General features: G+C 41.3%; 1 protein-coding gene across 2 annotated transcripts in view; it reads left to right on the forward strand.

Moving 5' to 3' along the window:
• The window catches only part of CADPS2 (calcium dependent secretion activator 2), a 323550-nt gene that overhangs the window by 63563 nt on the left and 242760 nt on the right, over positions 1-17227 (forward strand). For both annotated transcript variants that reach the window (XM_055808537.1, XM_055808536.1), the window contains exon 2: positions 6076-6189. In XM_055808537.1, coding sequence (XP_055664512.1) covers positions 6076-6189 — 114 coding nt within the window. The remainder of the gene's footprint in view (positions 1-6075; positions 6190-17227) is intronic.

Consider the following 17227-nt stretch of genomic DNA (forward strand, 5'->3'; position numbering starts at 1 on the left):
AGATGGACAAATTCAAAGGTAGCCCAGACTGGGGTAGGCTGAGCTGTCTGGCGGCATCCAAGAGTTAATGTCCTGCACAGGTGCCTGCTTCTCTCCATTTGCTATTACGACATTCTAATGTGATTAGGCTTCCCTTTTTTCTCTGCGTTTCTAAGCTACTATTTCTACTGTTCCTTTTGTTTTGTTTCATTTTTAAATGCACTTGGCTACAAATTGAAGTGTTAATTAATCCATTAAAAATGATCAACATTAAAAAAAAAGTAAGGATTCACTGTACACTCAATATTCTGACAAATTAAAAAAAAAACCCAGAGGAACTGTACGCTACAGTAGACTACTATTAATTATTCTGTGTCTTGACAGTTAACAGAACTGTGTCTCTACATATGACAGTACTTGAGACCTATAAAATAGACTTCAGATCATCCTTAGTGCAAGGTGTAGCTTTTCATTTTTTCCATTGAAATTATTACTATTTTTATTTTTGCAGGAGAACTTTATTCTCTTGCACATCCAGATTTTGCAATGCAACGTAAGTTAAGAAATGTACAGTAATCCTAAAATGCTACTCAACCCTTAGAATTACTTACTACCTGAAGTAGTGAATATGAAATTCATATAGAAATATTTTAAAGGCATTTTGGTTTGCTGAACTATGATGGTTAAAAATGAGGAAGACAGAATTAAATTTATATTTCATTGCCTTATTCATAATGTTTTTGTTTGATATGTGGGTAATAGACAAGCAAATCACCTAAAGAATGAAGTCTGCAGGCATGAAAACACATTTCCATAATTGCCTTGGCAGGAAGCCCGCATGTTCTCATGGCAGAGCTGTGAATATTCCATGGGATGAAGGAGCTGCTTGCTTGGCGGCGGTGCACCGTCTGCGGGAGTGCTTGGCTCTTCAAGTCCCCTATGAGAACAAGTGCATGCTGAAAAAAAACCTCAAACCATCCTTAGCAATTTGCATTTTCCAATATCCCAGCTTTGTCCAGTATCTTTAGAAAATGAGAGAACAATATGGAGAATCAAATAAAGGGAAAGACCTGTCTTGCGTATCTGGGAATAAAATTTGATTTCTGTTAGAAACAGTTAACCTTTGTGGTGCAGGTTCTGTGCAAGAAATGGATATCTGGCAGACAGGTGGATAGATGCCATTTTTGATGTATGTGCAGACATAATACAAATACTCCTTCCCCATTGATTTTGAACGAGCAGTGGTACAGGCTGGCAATGTGTCAGGGTTGGGCTGCTGCTCTCAAGAGCTCATGCAGGAAATTTTCCAAGTCACAGCGATCTCTGTTGAAGTTTGCTTGCCTCAACAGGAGGCCTTTTCTTCTGTAGGGGATTCCTGGGACTTGTTCTGTATGACTAATCGTTTTGTGGAGGAACTGAATTGTAATGTATTTTTAACTAGATTGGTTTTTTTTTCAAAGGCATAGTTCTTTGGTTTTGCATTGCTACTGCCTACATTTTACCATTTTTCAGAGGATTTCTCAGATGAAGTATTTAGATGTTATCTATACGATTGTTTCCTGTGAGAACAGCTTTCAGGTTTGCATTCAATTTGGAGAGAGTTTTGCTGTGAACTGCTACATGTTTCATAGAAGCATGTGACTTGACAAACTTAGCAAATTTTATCTAGGATGAAAATCCCCCCTTGATATGAAGGAAACAGAAATTTTTCCAAGGTTATCACATTATCAGGATAGTAGTAATTTTGCTAACCTTGCAACAGTGTTGTAGCTCAAAAGCGTTTACACTAGAGACCTGAGGTCACCATACTGTAGTTGCCAAAAAGTTCTTTTGTAAGAAATGGTGATGCAGTTGGGGTAATGTTATTTATTGCGGGTTAGCCATCACAAATATTTTCAATGCTGTATGTTTATTTTTGGTTGTTTTTTTTTTAACTAAGCAAAATAAAACAAAGTTGAAAAACCTTTTCAATCAGTTGTGTTTGAACTTCTTTAATGTTAAATTTAAAGTTCAGGAATACCTACTGGAATAAAGGCTTTACATGAGTTTAAGTTCTGGGAATGCAAAACAACTATTTTTAAGTGTTGCTTTTTTGTATTAGTATGTAAGAAGCAGTCTGCTTTGATGTGACATTCTAACTTCTCACAGATTTGATGAAGAGAAATATCTTACTGAGTATTTCAAGAGCTGATAGGAACCATGGCAAAAGGCCTGTGTCTGGATCCCTGGAGAGCTTTCAAATATTGCTTTTCCCCTTCACTTTAAACTTTGATAAAAATGGTTTGATTGCAAGGTTTAATCATATAATGTTCTCTGCCAGGACTCTGTGACAACGGGACATTCTTTGACTATAGCCTGTTGTGGAGGGATACGATCCATTTGTGTAGAAGAGGCAAAGGAGTCTTTGGCTGTAGGCTGGCCAGCTTGGTGAGGCGGGCATTAAAGTGAAGGACTCGAGGGGAGTGGTCCAAAGTGGCAATGCTCATGCCATCGCATCCAACTGGGGAATAAGCCAGGGCATTCAGGGCAGTAATATATGTTCCTTAGCTGCCTCCCAGGATGAGTGCTGGAAGGCCAGCCACCTCAAGGGTGTGTGTGGCTATGGTGGATCATCTTGCACCCCTCCTGGGAAACCTGCATGCTCAGTTACCCCTCTGAATTGCCTGCACCCAACACATGCAGCCTGGGGAATAAACAGGAAGAATTAGAGATCTGTGAGCGGTCGCAGGGCTGTGATCTCATTGCAGCTAAAGAGACATGGTGGGATAGCTCGCGTGACTGGAATGCTGTCATGGATGGCTGTGTACTTTTTAGGAAAGACAGGCCAGCAAGGAGAGGTGGTGCAGTTGCTTTTTATATGGGAGAGCAACTGGAATGTGTCGAGCTGTGCCTAGGGACAGATGCAGAACAAGTCAGGAGCTTATGGGTGAAGATTAAGGGGCAGGACAACACGGGTGACACCGTCGTGGGTGCTTGCTACAGGCCACCTGATCAGGATGGAGTCAGTGGGGCCTTGTACAGACATTTGGAGGCAGCCTCACAATCACAGACCCTGGTTCTCGTGGGGGACTTCAACCACCCTGATACCAGCTGGAAAAACAGTGTAGCTAGGCTTGCATAGTTCAGGAGGTTCCTGCAGAGCATTGATGATAATTTTTTGACTCAGTTGGGGGAGCAGCTAACAAAGTGTAGTGCTGGACCCTGTGCTAACAAAGAAGGACTGGTTGGGGATGTGAAGGCTGGGGGCAGTCTTGGCTGCAGCAACTGTGAGGTGGTGGAGTTCAGGATCCTGCGTGGAGGAAGCAGGGCAACAAATAGGATTGCAACCTTGGACTTCAGGAGAGCTAACTCTGGCCTCTTCAAGGACCTGTTTGGAGGAATCCCATGGATCAGGTCTCTAGAAGGCATGGGGGATCCAAGAGAGCTGGCTAATATTCAAGCATCACTTCCTCTAGGCTCAAGATTGGTGCATCCTTATGAGTAGGAAATCAAGAAGGGTCAGGAGGCCTGCCTGGGTAAGCAAAGAGCTTCTGGCAAACCTCAAACAGCAGAAGGACATTTACGGGATGTGGACAGAGGGAGAGGCCACTTGGAAGGAATATGGGAACATTGTCAGAACATGCAGGAAAGCAATGAGGAAGGCTTAAATCCATTTGGAATTAAGTCTGGCAAGGGATATCGGGGACAACAAGAAGGCTTCTTCAAGTACATCAGCAGGAAAAGGAAGACTAGGGAAAATGTGGGCCTGCTGCTGAGTGAGGTGGGTGCCCTGGTGACAGAGGGTGCAGAGAAGGTGGCATTACTGAATGACACCTTTGCTTCAGTCTTTACTGCTCAGGCCAGTCCTCAGGAATCCCAGGTCGTGGAGGAAAGAAAGGAAGCATGGAGAAAGGAGGACTCTCCCTTGATTGAGGAGATAGGGTTAGAGATGAAATTAGGCAAACCTGACACCCACAAATCCATGGGCCCCAACGGGATGCACCCCTGAGTGCTGAGGGAGCTGGCAGATGTTATTGCTAAGCCACTCCCCATCATCTTTGAAATGCCATGGAGAACAGCAGAGGTGCCTGAGAACTGGAGGAAAGCCAGTGTCACTCCTGTCTTCAAAAGGGGCAAGAAGGAGGATCCAGGAAACTACAGGCTGGTCAGCCTCACCTTCATCCCTGGAAGGGTGATGGAACACCTCATACTGGAGGTCATCTCTAAGCATGTGGAGGTCATCAGGAGTAATCAACATGGATTCACCAAGGGGTAATGAGGCCTGACCAACCTGACAGCCTTTTGTGGCTGAGTAGATAAGGGAAGAGCGGTGGATGTGGTCTGCCTTGACCTCAGCAAGGCTTTTCACACTGTCTCCCATAACATCCTCATAGGTAAGCTCAGGCAGTGTGGGTTAGATGGGTGGATGGTGAGGTGGACTGAGAACTGGCTGAACGGCAGAGCTCAGGGGGTTGTCATCAGTGGCGCAGAGTCCAGCTGGAGGCCTGTAGCCAGCGGTGTTCCCCAGGGGTCAGTGCTGGGTCCAGTCCTGCCCAGCCTTTCCCTCGGTGCCCTGGACGAGGGGACAGAGGCACCCTCAGCAGTTTGCTGGTGATACAGAACCGGGAGGAGCGGCTGATCCCCCAGGAGGCCGCGCTGCCATTCAGCCAGGCCTGGACAGGCCGGAGAGCTGGGTGGAGAGGGACCTGATGGAGTTCAACAAAGGCCCGTGTGGGGTCCTGCACCTGTAACCCCAGCACCAGCACGGGCCAGGGGTGACCTGCTGGGGGGCAGCTCTGCGGGGAAGGGACTGGGAGTGCTGGTGGGCGGCCAGTTGCCCATGGGCCAGCGGTGTGCCCTGGTGGCCAAGGCGGCCAGTGGGATCCCGGGGGGCATTAGGAGGATCGTGGCCAGCAGGTCGAGGGAGGTGATCCTGCCCCTCTGCTCTGCCCTGGTGAGGCCACATCTGGGGCGCTGTGTCCAGTGCTGGGCTCCCCAGTTCAAGGGAGACAGGGAACTACTGGAGAGGGCCCAGCAGAGGGCTACAGGGATGGTGAGGGGACTGGAGCATCTCCCCTGTGAGGGAAGGCTGAGGGAGCTGGGCCTGTGTAGCCTGGGGAAGAGATGGCTGAGGGGGGATCTTGTCAATGCCTACAAATATCTTAGGGTTGAGTGTCAGGAGGATGGGGCCAGGCTCTTTTCAGTGCTGGCCAGTGACAGGGCAAGGGGCAACGGGCACAAACTGCCACACAAGAATTTCCTTCTGAATATGAGGAAAAATTTCTTTACCTTGAGGGTGGCAGAGCACTGGGACAGGCTGCCCAGAGAGGCTGTGGAGTCTCCTTCTCTGGAGACGTTCAAAGCCCACCTGGACGTGTCTCTGTGCCACCTGCTGTAGGTGAAGCTGCTTTAGCAGAGGGTTGGACTGGATGATCTCCAGAGGTCCCTTCCAACCCCAACCATTCTGTGAGTCTGTTTTCAAAAGGTACTCAACTTCATTATGAAGTCCAGTAATTGTAATTTGGTAACAGTCTTGGAGTCTTGTGGCTGCTCTTCCCCAAGCTTAGTTGTTTTGTGTCATTCGTAGTGGCATAACAATCAGTGCCCAGAAGTCCATTTTCTTCACGGTGAGCGTGCTTGTTAAAACATGCCAATGGTAGGACCTTTAAAATTACTTCAAAAAATTGAGGCATCTCAGTTGTTTTTCATGTATTTGAAGGCTGAAAAAAATTGAAATCTTTTAAGACTGAAGAGGTAGGTTTTATTAGGTGGTGCTGCTGCCATGGGAAAGGGCAGCCATTTTATTTGGCATGTGAATATAGAATACTGCTAAAAAGTATCCAGATGGATTTACTTCTAGCATCCCGAGGACACAAGGGAAAGAGGAGAGATTTAGTTGTGTGCTGTGTGCATGAATGATTGCTGCAGCAACCTGGCTTGGGCATGTGGGACTCTGAAGAGCTGCTACTTCACTAGGGAGCCAGGTGGCCAGGGAGCCTCTGCCTTTTCTCCCTGTTCACAGCTTCCAAGTGTGTATACTGCTGCATATTTTAACTTCAAGACTAACTGCATTTATTATTGTTCTCTCCCCTCTCCCCTTTTTTTTTTCTTGCATAGCTCAATAAGCAGCAGCTACAGATCCTGAAGGAACGTTTCCAGGCCTTTTTGAATGGGGAGACACAAATCGTAGCAGATGAAGCATTTTGCAATGCTGTGCGAAGTTACTATGAGGTAAGTTATGTGCTTTGTTTTCTGTATTGTTTAAGAAGTTTATAGGATCTCTTTTAATGCATATAAAAGGAAAGGAATTTTAAGTTTCAAAGGCTGTGAAGTTCCAAACCTTCTTGAAACAGCTTCCTCCTACTGCATTTTCTGTTTTAAAATTTGAAATCCACTGCCTGGGCACAAGAGATAAATTGAACTGAAAATATCCACCCTTTTTGAAGAAGGAAAAAAAACAAAACGCAAAAAACAAAAAAACAAACCCTGAAGAAAAGACAAAATGAAAAAAAACTTCTGGTGCTACAAATGTTTCTGGCAGTGTTTGATACAATCACTATCTTTGTCTCCATGCGTCTAAGTTACCTCTTTTAATCAGTGCTTTAGTTGTACGTTACCATCTTGAGAAATATGTCTTCTGATTTTCAGTTACCATTTATAGTTTTTTGTAGAGGAACCACCTGTTCCCTTCCCAAAGAAGAGAAACTTTCAACACAGCTGGGCCAGCTCTCAAGTTCTGCAGTGACCTGCCAGGCATGTTCAGTGCCTTCAGCCACCAGCGCAGGTCTTTAGATGTGGTTTTAATTGCCTAAGGGACGGGTCCTGTTCCAAACTAAGAGGACAGTTCACTGTCCTCTGTTACATCAGCAGCATATGACTGGAGAATTTATTTCTTACTCTGCAAATGGTACCATGAATTCATTTTGTCTCATCTAACTTCAGAGTTCCTCAATGAATTACAAGGGCTGTATGTTAAACTAGTGTTTCTTTTGAAGGGTCTTCCTCCATATGTCACTCTACCACACCTTTGCTCAATCTTTTTGCATTATTTTTCATATTTTATTTGTCCTTTTTCTCGGTCAGATATTCCTTACTAGTGAACAAAACTTTTCTTCATGGAGAAAAAGATATGACTTATGTCCTATAGCTTGTTTTTATCTACATTAAATTGTGTTGCACAAAAAAAAGTCAGGGGTGGACAAATGATTTCCCTGTTGTACAGAAACGTGAGAACTCAATTTGAGTTTTTCCAGATCACAGGCTGATCAGTGCTGTGGCAGTTGAAATGAAGGAAATCTCGTAAAGACATTTGTGACAGAGTGGGGGTGGGTCTGCAGGTGAAACGAGTATATGAACATTTGCAACTACGTAGGGGTGCAAGAACAGTACAGAAGTTGTTGGAAAGTGATCTTTTTTTCTGTATAACTGATGAAGTTAAGACTGGGAGGAAGGACAATTTGGAAAATGGTGCAGGGCAAGGCTGAATTAAGTTAGCTGCCCAGCAGTACATTTCAGAGGAGCGGGATGTCTCAAGATGCTGAGCATGGGGTAGAATTGAAAAGGACATAATGTTTATGGTTCTTTCTTTCAGCAAGCTGTGTAAGAAGCTTGATGTGTTAGAGGAAGTAGCCTGCTCTTTGGAAAAGATGTGATATTGAATAAAAATGATTTTAAAATAAACACCTAAACAGTAACCGTCCTGTTAAGGTTTACTTTGTGACTCTTATTAATGAGATTTTTGGACCCATCAAGAAATAATTTTTTCAGCATGTCTGCTGTTGCAATGAAAGGCTATGCATAATAGTCCAAGATAGCCCTATAAAATGGAAGATTCAAGTTCTCCAGCTATTTTCAGCCATTTGCCACTTTGAATTAAGTGTACAAATGTTCTAGCTGTCCAGTTTCAGAGGTTTCCAAAAATCTCATCATCGCTGTCAAGGCTATAATGACACCATGGGCTAGTGGGATCTTCATCCCATGTTTATATACTGCGAGCTCTACTAGCTGTAATTTGGTTCTTCAGTTTTTGTTGGTTTGTTTTGGTGGGTTTTTTTGTTATCATACCCCCCACCCCAATTCCATTTTCCATTCTTTCCAGAAAATCCCTTCCAGACTTGCACCTTTTCCAGTTGTGCCGTTTGAGTCAGCATGTGGTAGTCATTTTTAATTTCTTTTCAGGGCTGTAGTAGATAGTCACCAGTATGCAATATTAGATTTAATGAACACTGCAGTGATGGAATCCAGCTGGAGATCTAGCTCAAGCTGCAGCACCTCTTCAATGCATTTTAATCAATTTTTATGTATTTTACCACATATTCTCATATCATTGCTTACATGTGTCTCTTGTGCCTTTTTCATTTGCTTTATTATCCATTTGTTGAAAATATTAATCCCTGTTACTTCTTTGTGTGTTGTGTTGATGCTGTGCTCTGATGCTTTCTCATCTTTGTCTTCTGCATGTGGTCCATCAAATCTGTTTGATGGTGTTTGTTAGTACTTTGAATTACGGACATCTTGTTTGTTCCTGTCATGCAGCATCTCATAAGCCTCAGTGTTAATTTCTGTGTACTTTCCTTGCTGAGCTACAGTTCAGTTTTATCTGACATGGAAGGAAACAAATACGTGGTCTGCACAGTAATTATTTTACTCTGAAAATGATTAATTTGCCTTTAATCCTATGCCATAGTCATGGTTTGAGACTTAATGCAATATTTCTTGCAAAGCCAGTTGATTTTCCACACCCAACTCTTTAACTTTGAATGTAAAAGAAAAAGTTTGGTTTGGCCGTGTGACATAAATCCTGTATCACTAGTTGCAGGTGTTTTGAGTCACTACATTTGTCTGTAATCACTGGGTGTCTTCAGAATTTGTCCTCATAAAAATTTAAGAGTTAAGTTTGAAAGATTTAGGAACTTGCTATACTTCAGTCTTTGGTTTACTTTTCTAGAAATATTTGCTGACAGAGTAATTTCTTTACTAAATAAATTAATATTAATTTCAGCATCAGTTTCACTGTGTTGTAAGAGAGTCAAGCTCCTCTGTCAGGACTACTTGTGCAAGTTTAAACTGCTCAGTTTTGTTGCCTCATCCTTCCAGCATTATGTCTTTTCTAATGCTACTGTGGTTTTTAAGACTTCCTATTAATATTCTGGCATTGTTTTTCACTCATCTTAAAAATCAAATAGGAAAACTGTTCATAGGAAGAGTTGCATAAACTCTTCTTTAATTCTCCAGAAACTATCATTTTAGTGTTATGTGTAATCTTTCCCTAGCGTTCCACCACACTTCCTGAAAGTCTCATTGAAATTTAGCAGGTTTCATTTTTGTATACATATAGTTAAGATTGTCTTGAGTAATTATTTCCTCTTCCATTCCAGTTTTAGAGAGGGTATGGAAACATTTAGTCCTCTTTCTGTAATCATTCTCTGAGAATTAACACAGGATTTTTTCTGTGGAAAATTCCATTACAGGCATTGAGCCGGGTTCTAATCGGTAGAACATCAGATGTTGGTGATGCTTTTTGGATAAAGAGAAAAATTCAATCATACAGCAATTTATTATGAGTAATTATATTGGACACACTGCTAAGTGTAAAATTGAGAAAGTGACTTCTGAAATCGTCTTTCTCTGCATATTTCATCCCAGTTTTTTAATGAGTTATGAGAAAAATAGATAATCTTTCATTCATCAACTCTTGCATGCTTTTTCAAGGAGGTTGGAAAATGCTCTTGTGCAGAGCCCCAAGAGGTTCCTTTGCCACCTTTAATATACATACCTTCTATAGGGTTGTATATATCTTGGGCTAAACTCACAGTACTAATTCTTTAGTCTTTAATTTACAGTGTTAGATACAAGTAAAATGGGTGCAAAGAACTGTAATGAATGTTTGAAATACTGTGAAAACTTTTTCAATATTGTAATGATTGCAGGTTCTCAGGTTTTCAACTCAAATGTTTAAAGCATTGTGAAGCTGCAAGAAAATTTATGTACTGATGTTTTTCCTGGTTTTCTTGCTGCTTCATTTTAAATATGTGGTTCTAAACCATAATTATTGCGTGCTGCTTAAATCTGAACGTTAAATGCAGGATCTGTAGCAGTTAGCACTATGAGGGGTTTTCAGAATTTAAAATCAGGCTTAGTTTTACTGTACCAGTTTGTGATTCAGAGATCATATCTACTTTAATTTACATTTAAATTCAGGTGTTGTGGTCCTTGGCAAGTTCAATTGTTTCCTGCCACAGTCAAGCAATAGGAAAGAGCTGAGGTATGGCCAATAGCAAAAACTGATGAGGCAGGAGATTCTGTACAAACCTAGCTAATGGATCAGCACTGCCTGGCTAGGGGGAGGGTTTAAAATAAAAAGGTGAACTAAAAGTAGAAAACAAACAAAATCAGTAATAAGAGTGAGCAGAGGTCCCATGTCGTAGAATGGCTTAGGTTGGAAGGGACCTTAAAGATCACCCAGTTCCAACCCCCAGCCATGGGCAGGGACACCTCCCACTAGACCAGGTTGCTCCAAGCCCCATCCAGCCTGGCCTTGAACACTGCCAGGGATGGGGCAGCCACAACTCCTCTGGGCACCCTGTGCCAGTGACTCACCACCTTTATCTCAACAATGTCTTCCTTATATCCAACCCAAACTGCCCTGTATAGCTTTTGAAATGGTAATAGAAACCCTTCCCTTTCACTTTCCACAGTGGGGGTAGGTGGTACCTTTCAGCTTCTGCAGTAAGTAGAGCAAGTGTCCTACAAATACCTTCTTCCTTTGGTACCAAATCCTGAACTACCAGCACAAGCCCTTGGGTGTAACATGTTGGCAAGGGAGGAGCAGGGCATGAATCCTGGCTGCAGGTTGCTGGTTAGACATGCACCCGGTGTCTGCAGGCACACCTCTCCTAAACCTGACTGGGCTGCTCTGGTCAGTCTTCGCTTGCCGGTGTGCCTTCCCTCTGCTCTTGAGGCTGGGGACACCTTCCTTCCCTGTGCTGTGTGGCATGCAAAAGGGTTCCTCATGTGGGGTTTGGCAGCTGGTTGATGTGGTCATGGTGCAAGGCAAACTATGTCTTGGGTATATTCAGTGTTGATATTGGGCTGTTAAGGAGTTTCAGAGTTCTACAGAGACTAAGAATGGGGGGAAATCATGTATAAAATAATCCCGTGGACATCTGCCAGTTTATTTACCTGTGATAATATCACTGTTTTGATCAAATCTGTGTTGAGCATTTGCAGGATGCCTGTAAAAGTTTTCCTTCCCCCTTCATGCAGAGCAGTCGTTTGGCCCATAGTGGGAAAATACACTAGTGTGACAAAAACATTGATTATTTCTTGCATGTGTCCTTAGAAAAGGATGAACTGTGTTTATTGGAGCTTTTCATGTGAAGACATTCAGATGTTGGGTTAGTCTGAAAAAAAGTTGATGTATTTCCGTAAAGAGCGGAGTGAAGCAGTGATGCTATTTCTGCCCATAATTGTTGAAAACTTGGTCTGAAGGTGTTGTGCCTGGAAGTGAGGGACAAAAGGATCTCACTGGTGAGATTGCAGAAAGGAACTGGCTTTCTGGACTAACTGGTATTTTGGTTGCTTTTGCAGCTTGATTTTTATAATATCAACTATTTTAGGTACACAGTTTTTATTCAAGGCAACAAAAGGCATAGTTGATCCTGATATTTCAGCGATGAAGGTGACACTTAAAGGAGCTAAAAAGCATTCGTTAGAATCAAAACATAGTACACACAAAATAATTAAATGTTGGAATGTTCTGTTGTGATATAATCAAGGCAAAATAATGGAATCAGTGGATTAATCATTTATTTAAATACATTAGGGTGCTAATGTATCAGGGTATCAGGACATAAATTCACTAGTTTCTGCTTTCATTTTTCTCAAAAGTCATAATTGGCATACATATTTAGTTAAGGATATGGGCTTTTTGCTCTGTTCAGATTTTCTTCAAAAACCTGAATACTAGGCCAGCTTGGGGTTTATTGTTGATGCAGTCACATTTGGAGAAGCTATTTCCACAGGATGTTTGCTTACATTAACTTCAGGATAATTTTGAGTTTTGCCTTATGAGGAGCCTTTCGACAGCAAATACATTTATAGTCGTACTTACCAGCACTTCCGCAGTTAGTTTTCTTCCAGTTGCTTTGAAATGTTGGCAAACTTAAGGTCAGGTAATGTTTGCACAGGGGCTGTTATTTTAGAGGTCTGGTTTAGGCCAGTTCTTGGAAAAGATCTTCACTAAAATGTTTTTAGGCCACCTCCAAGAAGGATGCCTAACAAAGTTTTTTAGGTCATCCATTTCATTGAAGAAGCTCTAATGCCTTCAACGTTTTGGAACAGCCACCAAAATTTGGCATGTGATGGAGATTATCTCAGTGTTAGCAGTCTTTTTCTCAAGGAAGTGAGGGGAAGGGAAGATAAAACAAATTAAAACATGCTTTACATGGTTAGACCTCTTACATTCTAAGGAGAGACCTGATGGAGTTGAATTGGAGGCTTTAGGACACGCAGCTTTCTCTTGAGAGTGGTGTTGTATTGCTCTTGCACGGGAACCCTATCAGTGCTGAAATCCTCCAGTCTTTCGCTTTACAAATAGCTACATGTAACTATATTCTTTGCATTTTTGAATATGGGAAATCCCATTTTCACTTCCACCTGTATGGTGTCAGAGAAGCAGAGCATTTTGCTGTCCATTTGCACAGAATGTAATTGCTAGCTGTTGAAACTCTCTAGCCAGACTCTTTGGACACTGATATTTGTGGATGATCATTGTTAATTTGACTGAGGATGTCATACAGTTCCCATGTTAACGTTACAGATGTAATTACAGCAGACCTGTATTTCAAACTGCTAAAGGAGGTAGTAGTTGACAGATGGAGTTTATTGCATTAATTGTACCAATCCTTAGCTTTGCAAGTGGTGCGTGCTGATAGGAAGAGAGGGAGAAAGAGCTTACTGAATTTACATGGGGGGAAAAAAAATCACAGTAATGGTATCCTTTTTGTTCATTTAGTGACCACTGTTGTTCTAGGCAAATAAGGATGCCATGTAGATCTGGCACTACACTGCAGCAGTAATTAGTGTTGGGTAGTGAGGTATGTCTCTACTGTAGTAAACATTACAAGACATTATTTACTTGTTTATTAGGTAAATTCTGAATGTCTGTTAATCTGAACAAACCAAATAAAAAACCAGGAATGGCTCAAATTGTTAGAATAAAGTGGATTTGGTCTGCATTGCTTAATTATTTTTCTCTACTTGGTCTCAAAGGAAAACAAAATTTATGTGGACCTTGCTTTTGCAGTTACCAGTATGCTGCACTGAGACACGGACTATACACATTTTTGTTTATGCTGTTTTCTGGGCAACTGAAGACAGTGGGGGAGGTTTCAGCTAGCCTGATACTAGTAAGAAATAGGAGTTTAGTATCAGTGCAGCAGAAATCTTGCAGGAGATATTAAAATTTTACTCTCATTTTTTTTAATTTGGAAGTATTTTTATTTCACTAGATGATGAAAGGATGACAACTCTTGATCTTTTTAATTTATCCTTTCTGCTGCCTTTTCCAGGTCTCAATACAGAGCTGACCTTAAGGCCCTTTGTAAGTGGAAATAGTACTGCAAAATTTTTCATTAAAAGAGTTACACTGCAAAATATTTCATTAAAGGAGTTGTTAATGCCAGTGAATTTTCTTCTGTGCCTTTATATTTTGATGTCTGTGTGTTCCATTCAGAAGTATGTCAGGGACTCCCCAAAGTACTGGGGAGCAACAGGACACTTCTCCTTTCCTTAGTCAAACAGATACTTGGCCCAATCTCTGACCTGCTGTCTTTCTCCACGACCAGAGGGAGCCGTGCAGTTTCACATCAATAATACACTCAAAGTATCTGAATACAAGACAAGTGAAAATTTCCACAAGATGCCTATGGACTCTGAGCCAATGTTACTGCAACCAGGGTGTGTCTGTCCCGACTCTGTAGGTGGCTGGAATTTTATCGTGTAATTTCTTTAGACTTGGAAGTTTTGATTAGTGATCCACTATAGAAAGCTGTGTAATTTTCTAATTAATTATTCCACTGAACTGCAAGATACTAGTAGCTAAAGGATTTTTTAATCTTAAAAACAAACAAACCAAGCAACCAAAAAACCCAAACCCAACCCACCAAGCAAATAAATAATGATGAAGAGTACCTCCTATTTTCCATGTACCATTAGATGTAATTTCTAGGACTCATATTTACTCTGGGTATTATTTCACTTGTTCTTAGATTTCTAGATGGTGGGGAAAATAATTTTTGTTGCATATTTTGATTGAACCTCTGTTACTGTTTTGCTTTGTGATAAAATGCTTTACCTGTCAAATCCTTAGAGATGTGTGACTTGTCAAAATCCTTTAAACTTTAAAGTGATGTCTTAGAAAAGTGGCGTTTTGTTCTTAATGGTGAATTGATGATCTCTGAGTAAACCAAGCTAGAAAGAACATTGCAGTAAGGGATAAAAAAGGTCAGCAAATGCATGGCTGAAATGCAGAAGTCCGTAAGTGAGGTTTTAAATTCTCACTGATCTCTCTCAACCCCATTTCATTTCTGTTCTGTTCCTGATTTGAAAAGATGACAACAAATTCTTATGTCCAGAGAGTTTTGAAGGCAGAACAATGATGATGCAAATATTTTCTTCATGATTGTTTTCAGGTTTTGATTGAACTACGCTTCCCACCATAGGGTATTGCTGAAAAGCCAAACCTGGGAAACAAGATTCTTCTCAAGCTTTTGTTTTCTGAAGTAAACTTTATAGTGCCATAGAGCTGGCTTTTTCTATTTCATGTTGCCTTAAAAAGGTTTTATCCTCACAGAGCAAGAAAGAGGTTTCTTCAAAGTTAAATCCAGGCATAAAGTTGCTATCCACCCAAGATTCTCAACAAGAAACAACATTATCTTAAACGGAGCATACCAAGAGAAATAAGATTACCCAGTCTGTTCCAGTTAGTAAATGACTGCTTTGAGCACTGCTAGTGAACAGTAACTACCTCATTAAGGAAACTGTTCTTTCCACTTGGCCTTGCTGTCAAACCATTTCCCCTCATTTCTAGTTCAGTTTTTCTTATTAACTTAAGCTGATTGCTTAGCTTGCTGTTTGTTAAATGTAAATTGTACAATTTCTTATTTTATTGTATTATCCTTTGTATAAGTGGGTGTTTTTTGTGCCACTTCAACAAAACAAAAATGCTAAGCAAATTACATATTAACCTGTAGTAAATAATTTGATATTGGGCACTTATTATGGGTCCCTCTTTGGAACTTTTGCTTTTCTTATTTTGAAATTAGGGTTCCAGATGCAGCCCCAAATCCTGGTGCAGTTCTGATGCTTTGTACTGCTCTGGTTTACTCCTTTAAAACTCCTCTCACCCAGCTATGTGACAGTCCTTACAGAAGCGAGTGATCAGCAGGGGTATGAATCGTAAGGCTGATGTAAAGGAAGGAGGATGCACAAGTGACTCTAACAGGGTAGGAAATACCACGGACCTTAGGGCTATGTCTGCAGGTGTTTTGGTCAGGTGTCTAGGGCAGCTGTACACAGAGCTACCCTGTTTGTGGCACCTCAGTTAGCTAGTGCAGAACTAGCTTCTGTCTGTCTGCTTGCCAGCATGTTGTCATGGAGGTATATTTCAGTGTTCAGAGCCAAGTCCCACACAGCATGCCTGCTTGCACGCTTGCCAGTGACTGGCAAGAGGATTCAAGATGGTGCTGTTGTCTCATTCTTTTTCATCTTAAGTGAAATAGTCAAAAGATGCAGTTCTGCATCTGTATTTATAGACTTATGGTTCTAATGTGCATACAGTTGCTCTGGACATCTTTCTGTTTCTTGATCTTCTCAGCAGTGGTGGCAAAATAAATGTTAAGAGATGCTCACTGTGGCATGCTTCTAGGCCAGTGCTTCCCAGCTAGGAAGCTGCAACCGGGTCCTTAGAACTTGTGAGCATTGCATGCCTTTCAGCATTTTCCCTGAGTTGGGAACGTCAGCGTGCTGGTTCGCAGCCCAGCATGAGAAAATAAATAATCTCCTGGGGGTGAGACTATGATGGTTTTGTTACATTTAAGTTTTCTGGTTTTGGTGTACCTTTCCTAAAACTAGGAAAGATTTTCCTTTGGGAGCAGCAGGCATCCTTTATTTGTACGTGTTTGTATCGCTGCAGTTTCACTGTGATAAATATGCACAATGAATAATGTGCTATTCTGCTCATCATATGCAGATGCTACTGCAGCAGAGCCTTCCGAGTCTTAAGAGTAAGAAGTGCTTTGATCAGAGATCAGATTTTATTTTCAATGAAATCCAACGTTCTCAGACCTTTCTTCACGACCAGCGTAAAACTAGCCATGAATACATACTTATCTCTTGGTTTGAGTCAATTTGCTTGTGAGTCTTCTGTAATCTTCCTTTGAACATTAACAATAAAAGTATACCTTAATCAGTTTATATATGGCATTCCAGCTTGTTTATTTGGTCTTTTAGTTTCTCTCCTTCATTTGTTTATGTCCAGACAGTCCAAAATGCTGTGGTAGAAGTCTGTGAACAAATTACGAGAGTCAGTATCCTAGTACTGTCTCTTGTCTGTTTTATTGGTTGTCTCTGAATGTAATTCAGTTTTTAATGCTTTCAAGAGTATTTCCTCTATACGTAGTTAAATTAGATGGAAGCAAAATGAAACAAAGCAAAGCAAATCTGTCTAGTTCTGTACTGTTTTTCTTGCACTGTCATAATGAGCTGTGGCACATGCAATGTGATCAGTAGTATTGAAATGCCCATGACAAACCCCTTTGGCTTTACTCTCTCATGTCATCTCTCTGCGCCTTCCTCCAGGGCAGTAGTGCAGCAGTTTGTTATTTGAGGTAAGTCTGCAAATTAGAAAATATCCTTCATTTTCACCATTAAGAAGCAATTTTGTAATTTGAAGTCTAACCTTTTCTAATGGAAAGCAAATTACCTTTTTACTTGGCTTTTGAACTTTTGGTAGCTCAACAAAACTGTGAAAAAAACACAGCCAAATCTTTTACAAATCTGGATTTTAAAAAAAGGCAGTGAACAATTACGGATTTCCGAAACTTCATAAGATTCAAGCAGCAATATTGTGTCAGGTCAAATGCCAAGGAATTCAGTATCCTTTCTCAAATACTACCAGTTCAAAGGAGATGTCTGATGAAAAATACTGGGGCAGGGGAGGCCCACGTGATAATTTCCATGAGCGTGGTCCTCAGTTACAGTCGTGAGG

The sequence above is a fragment of the Falco peregrinus genome, chromosome 6 (genome assembly GCF_023634155.1).
Source record: "Falco peregrinus isolate bFalPer1 chromosome 6, bFalPer1.pri, whole genome shotgun sequence".
Lineage (NCBI taxonomy): Eukaryota > Metazoa > Chordata > Aves > Falconiformes > Falconidae > Falco > Falco peregrinus.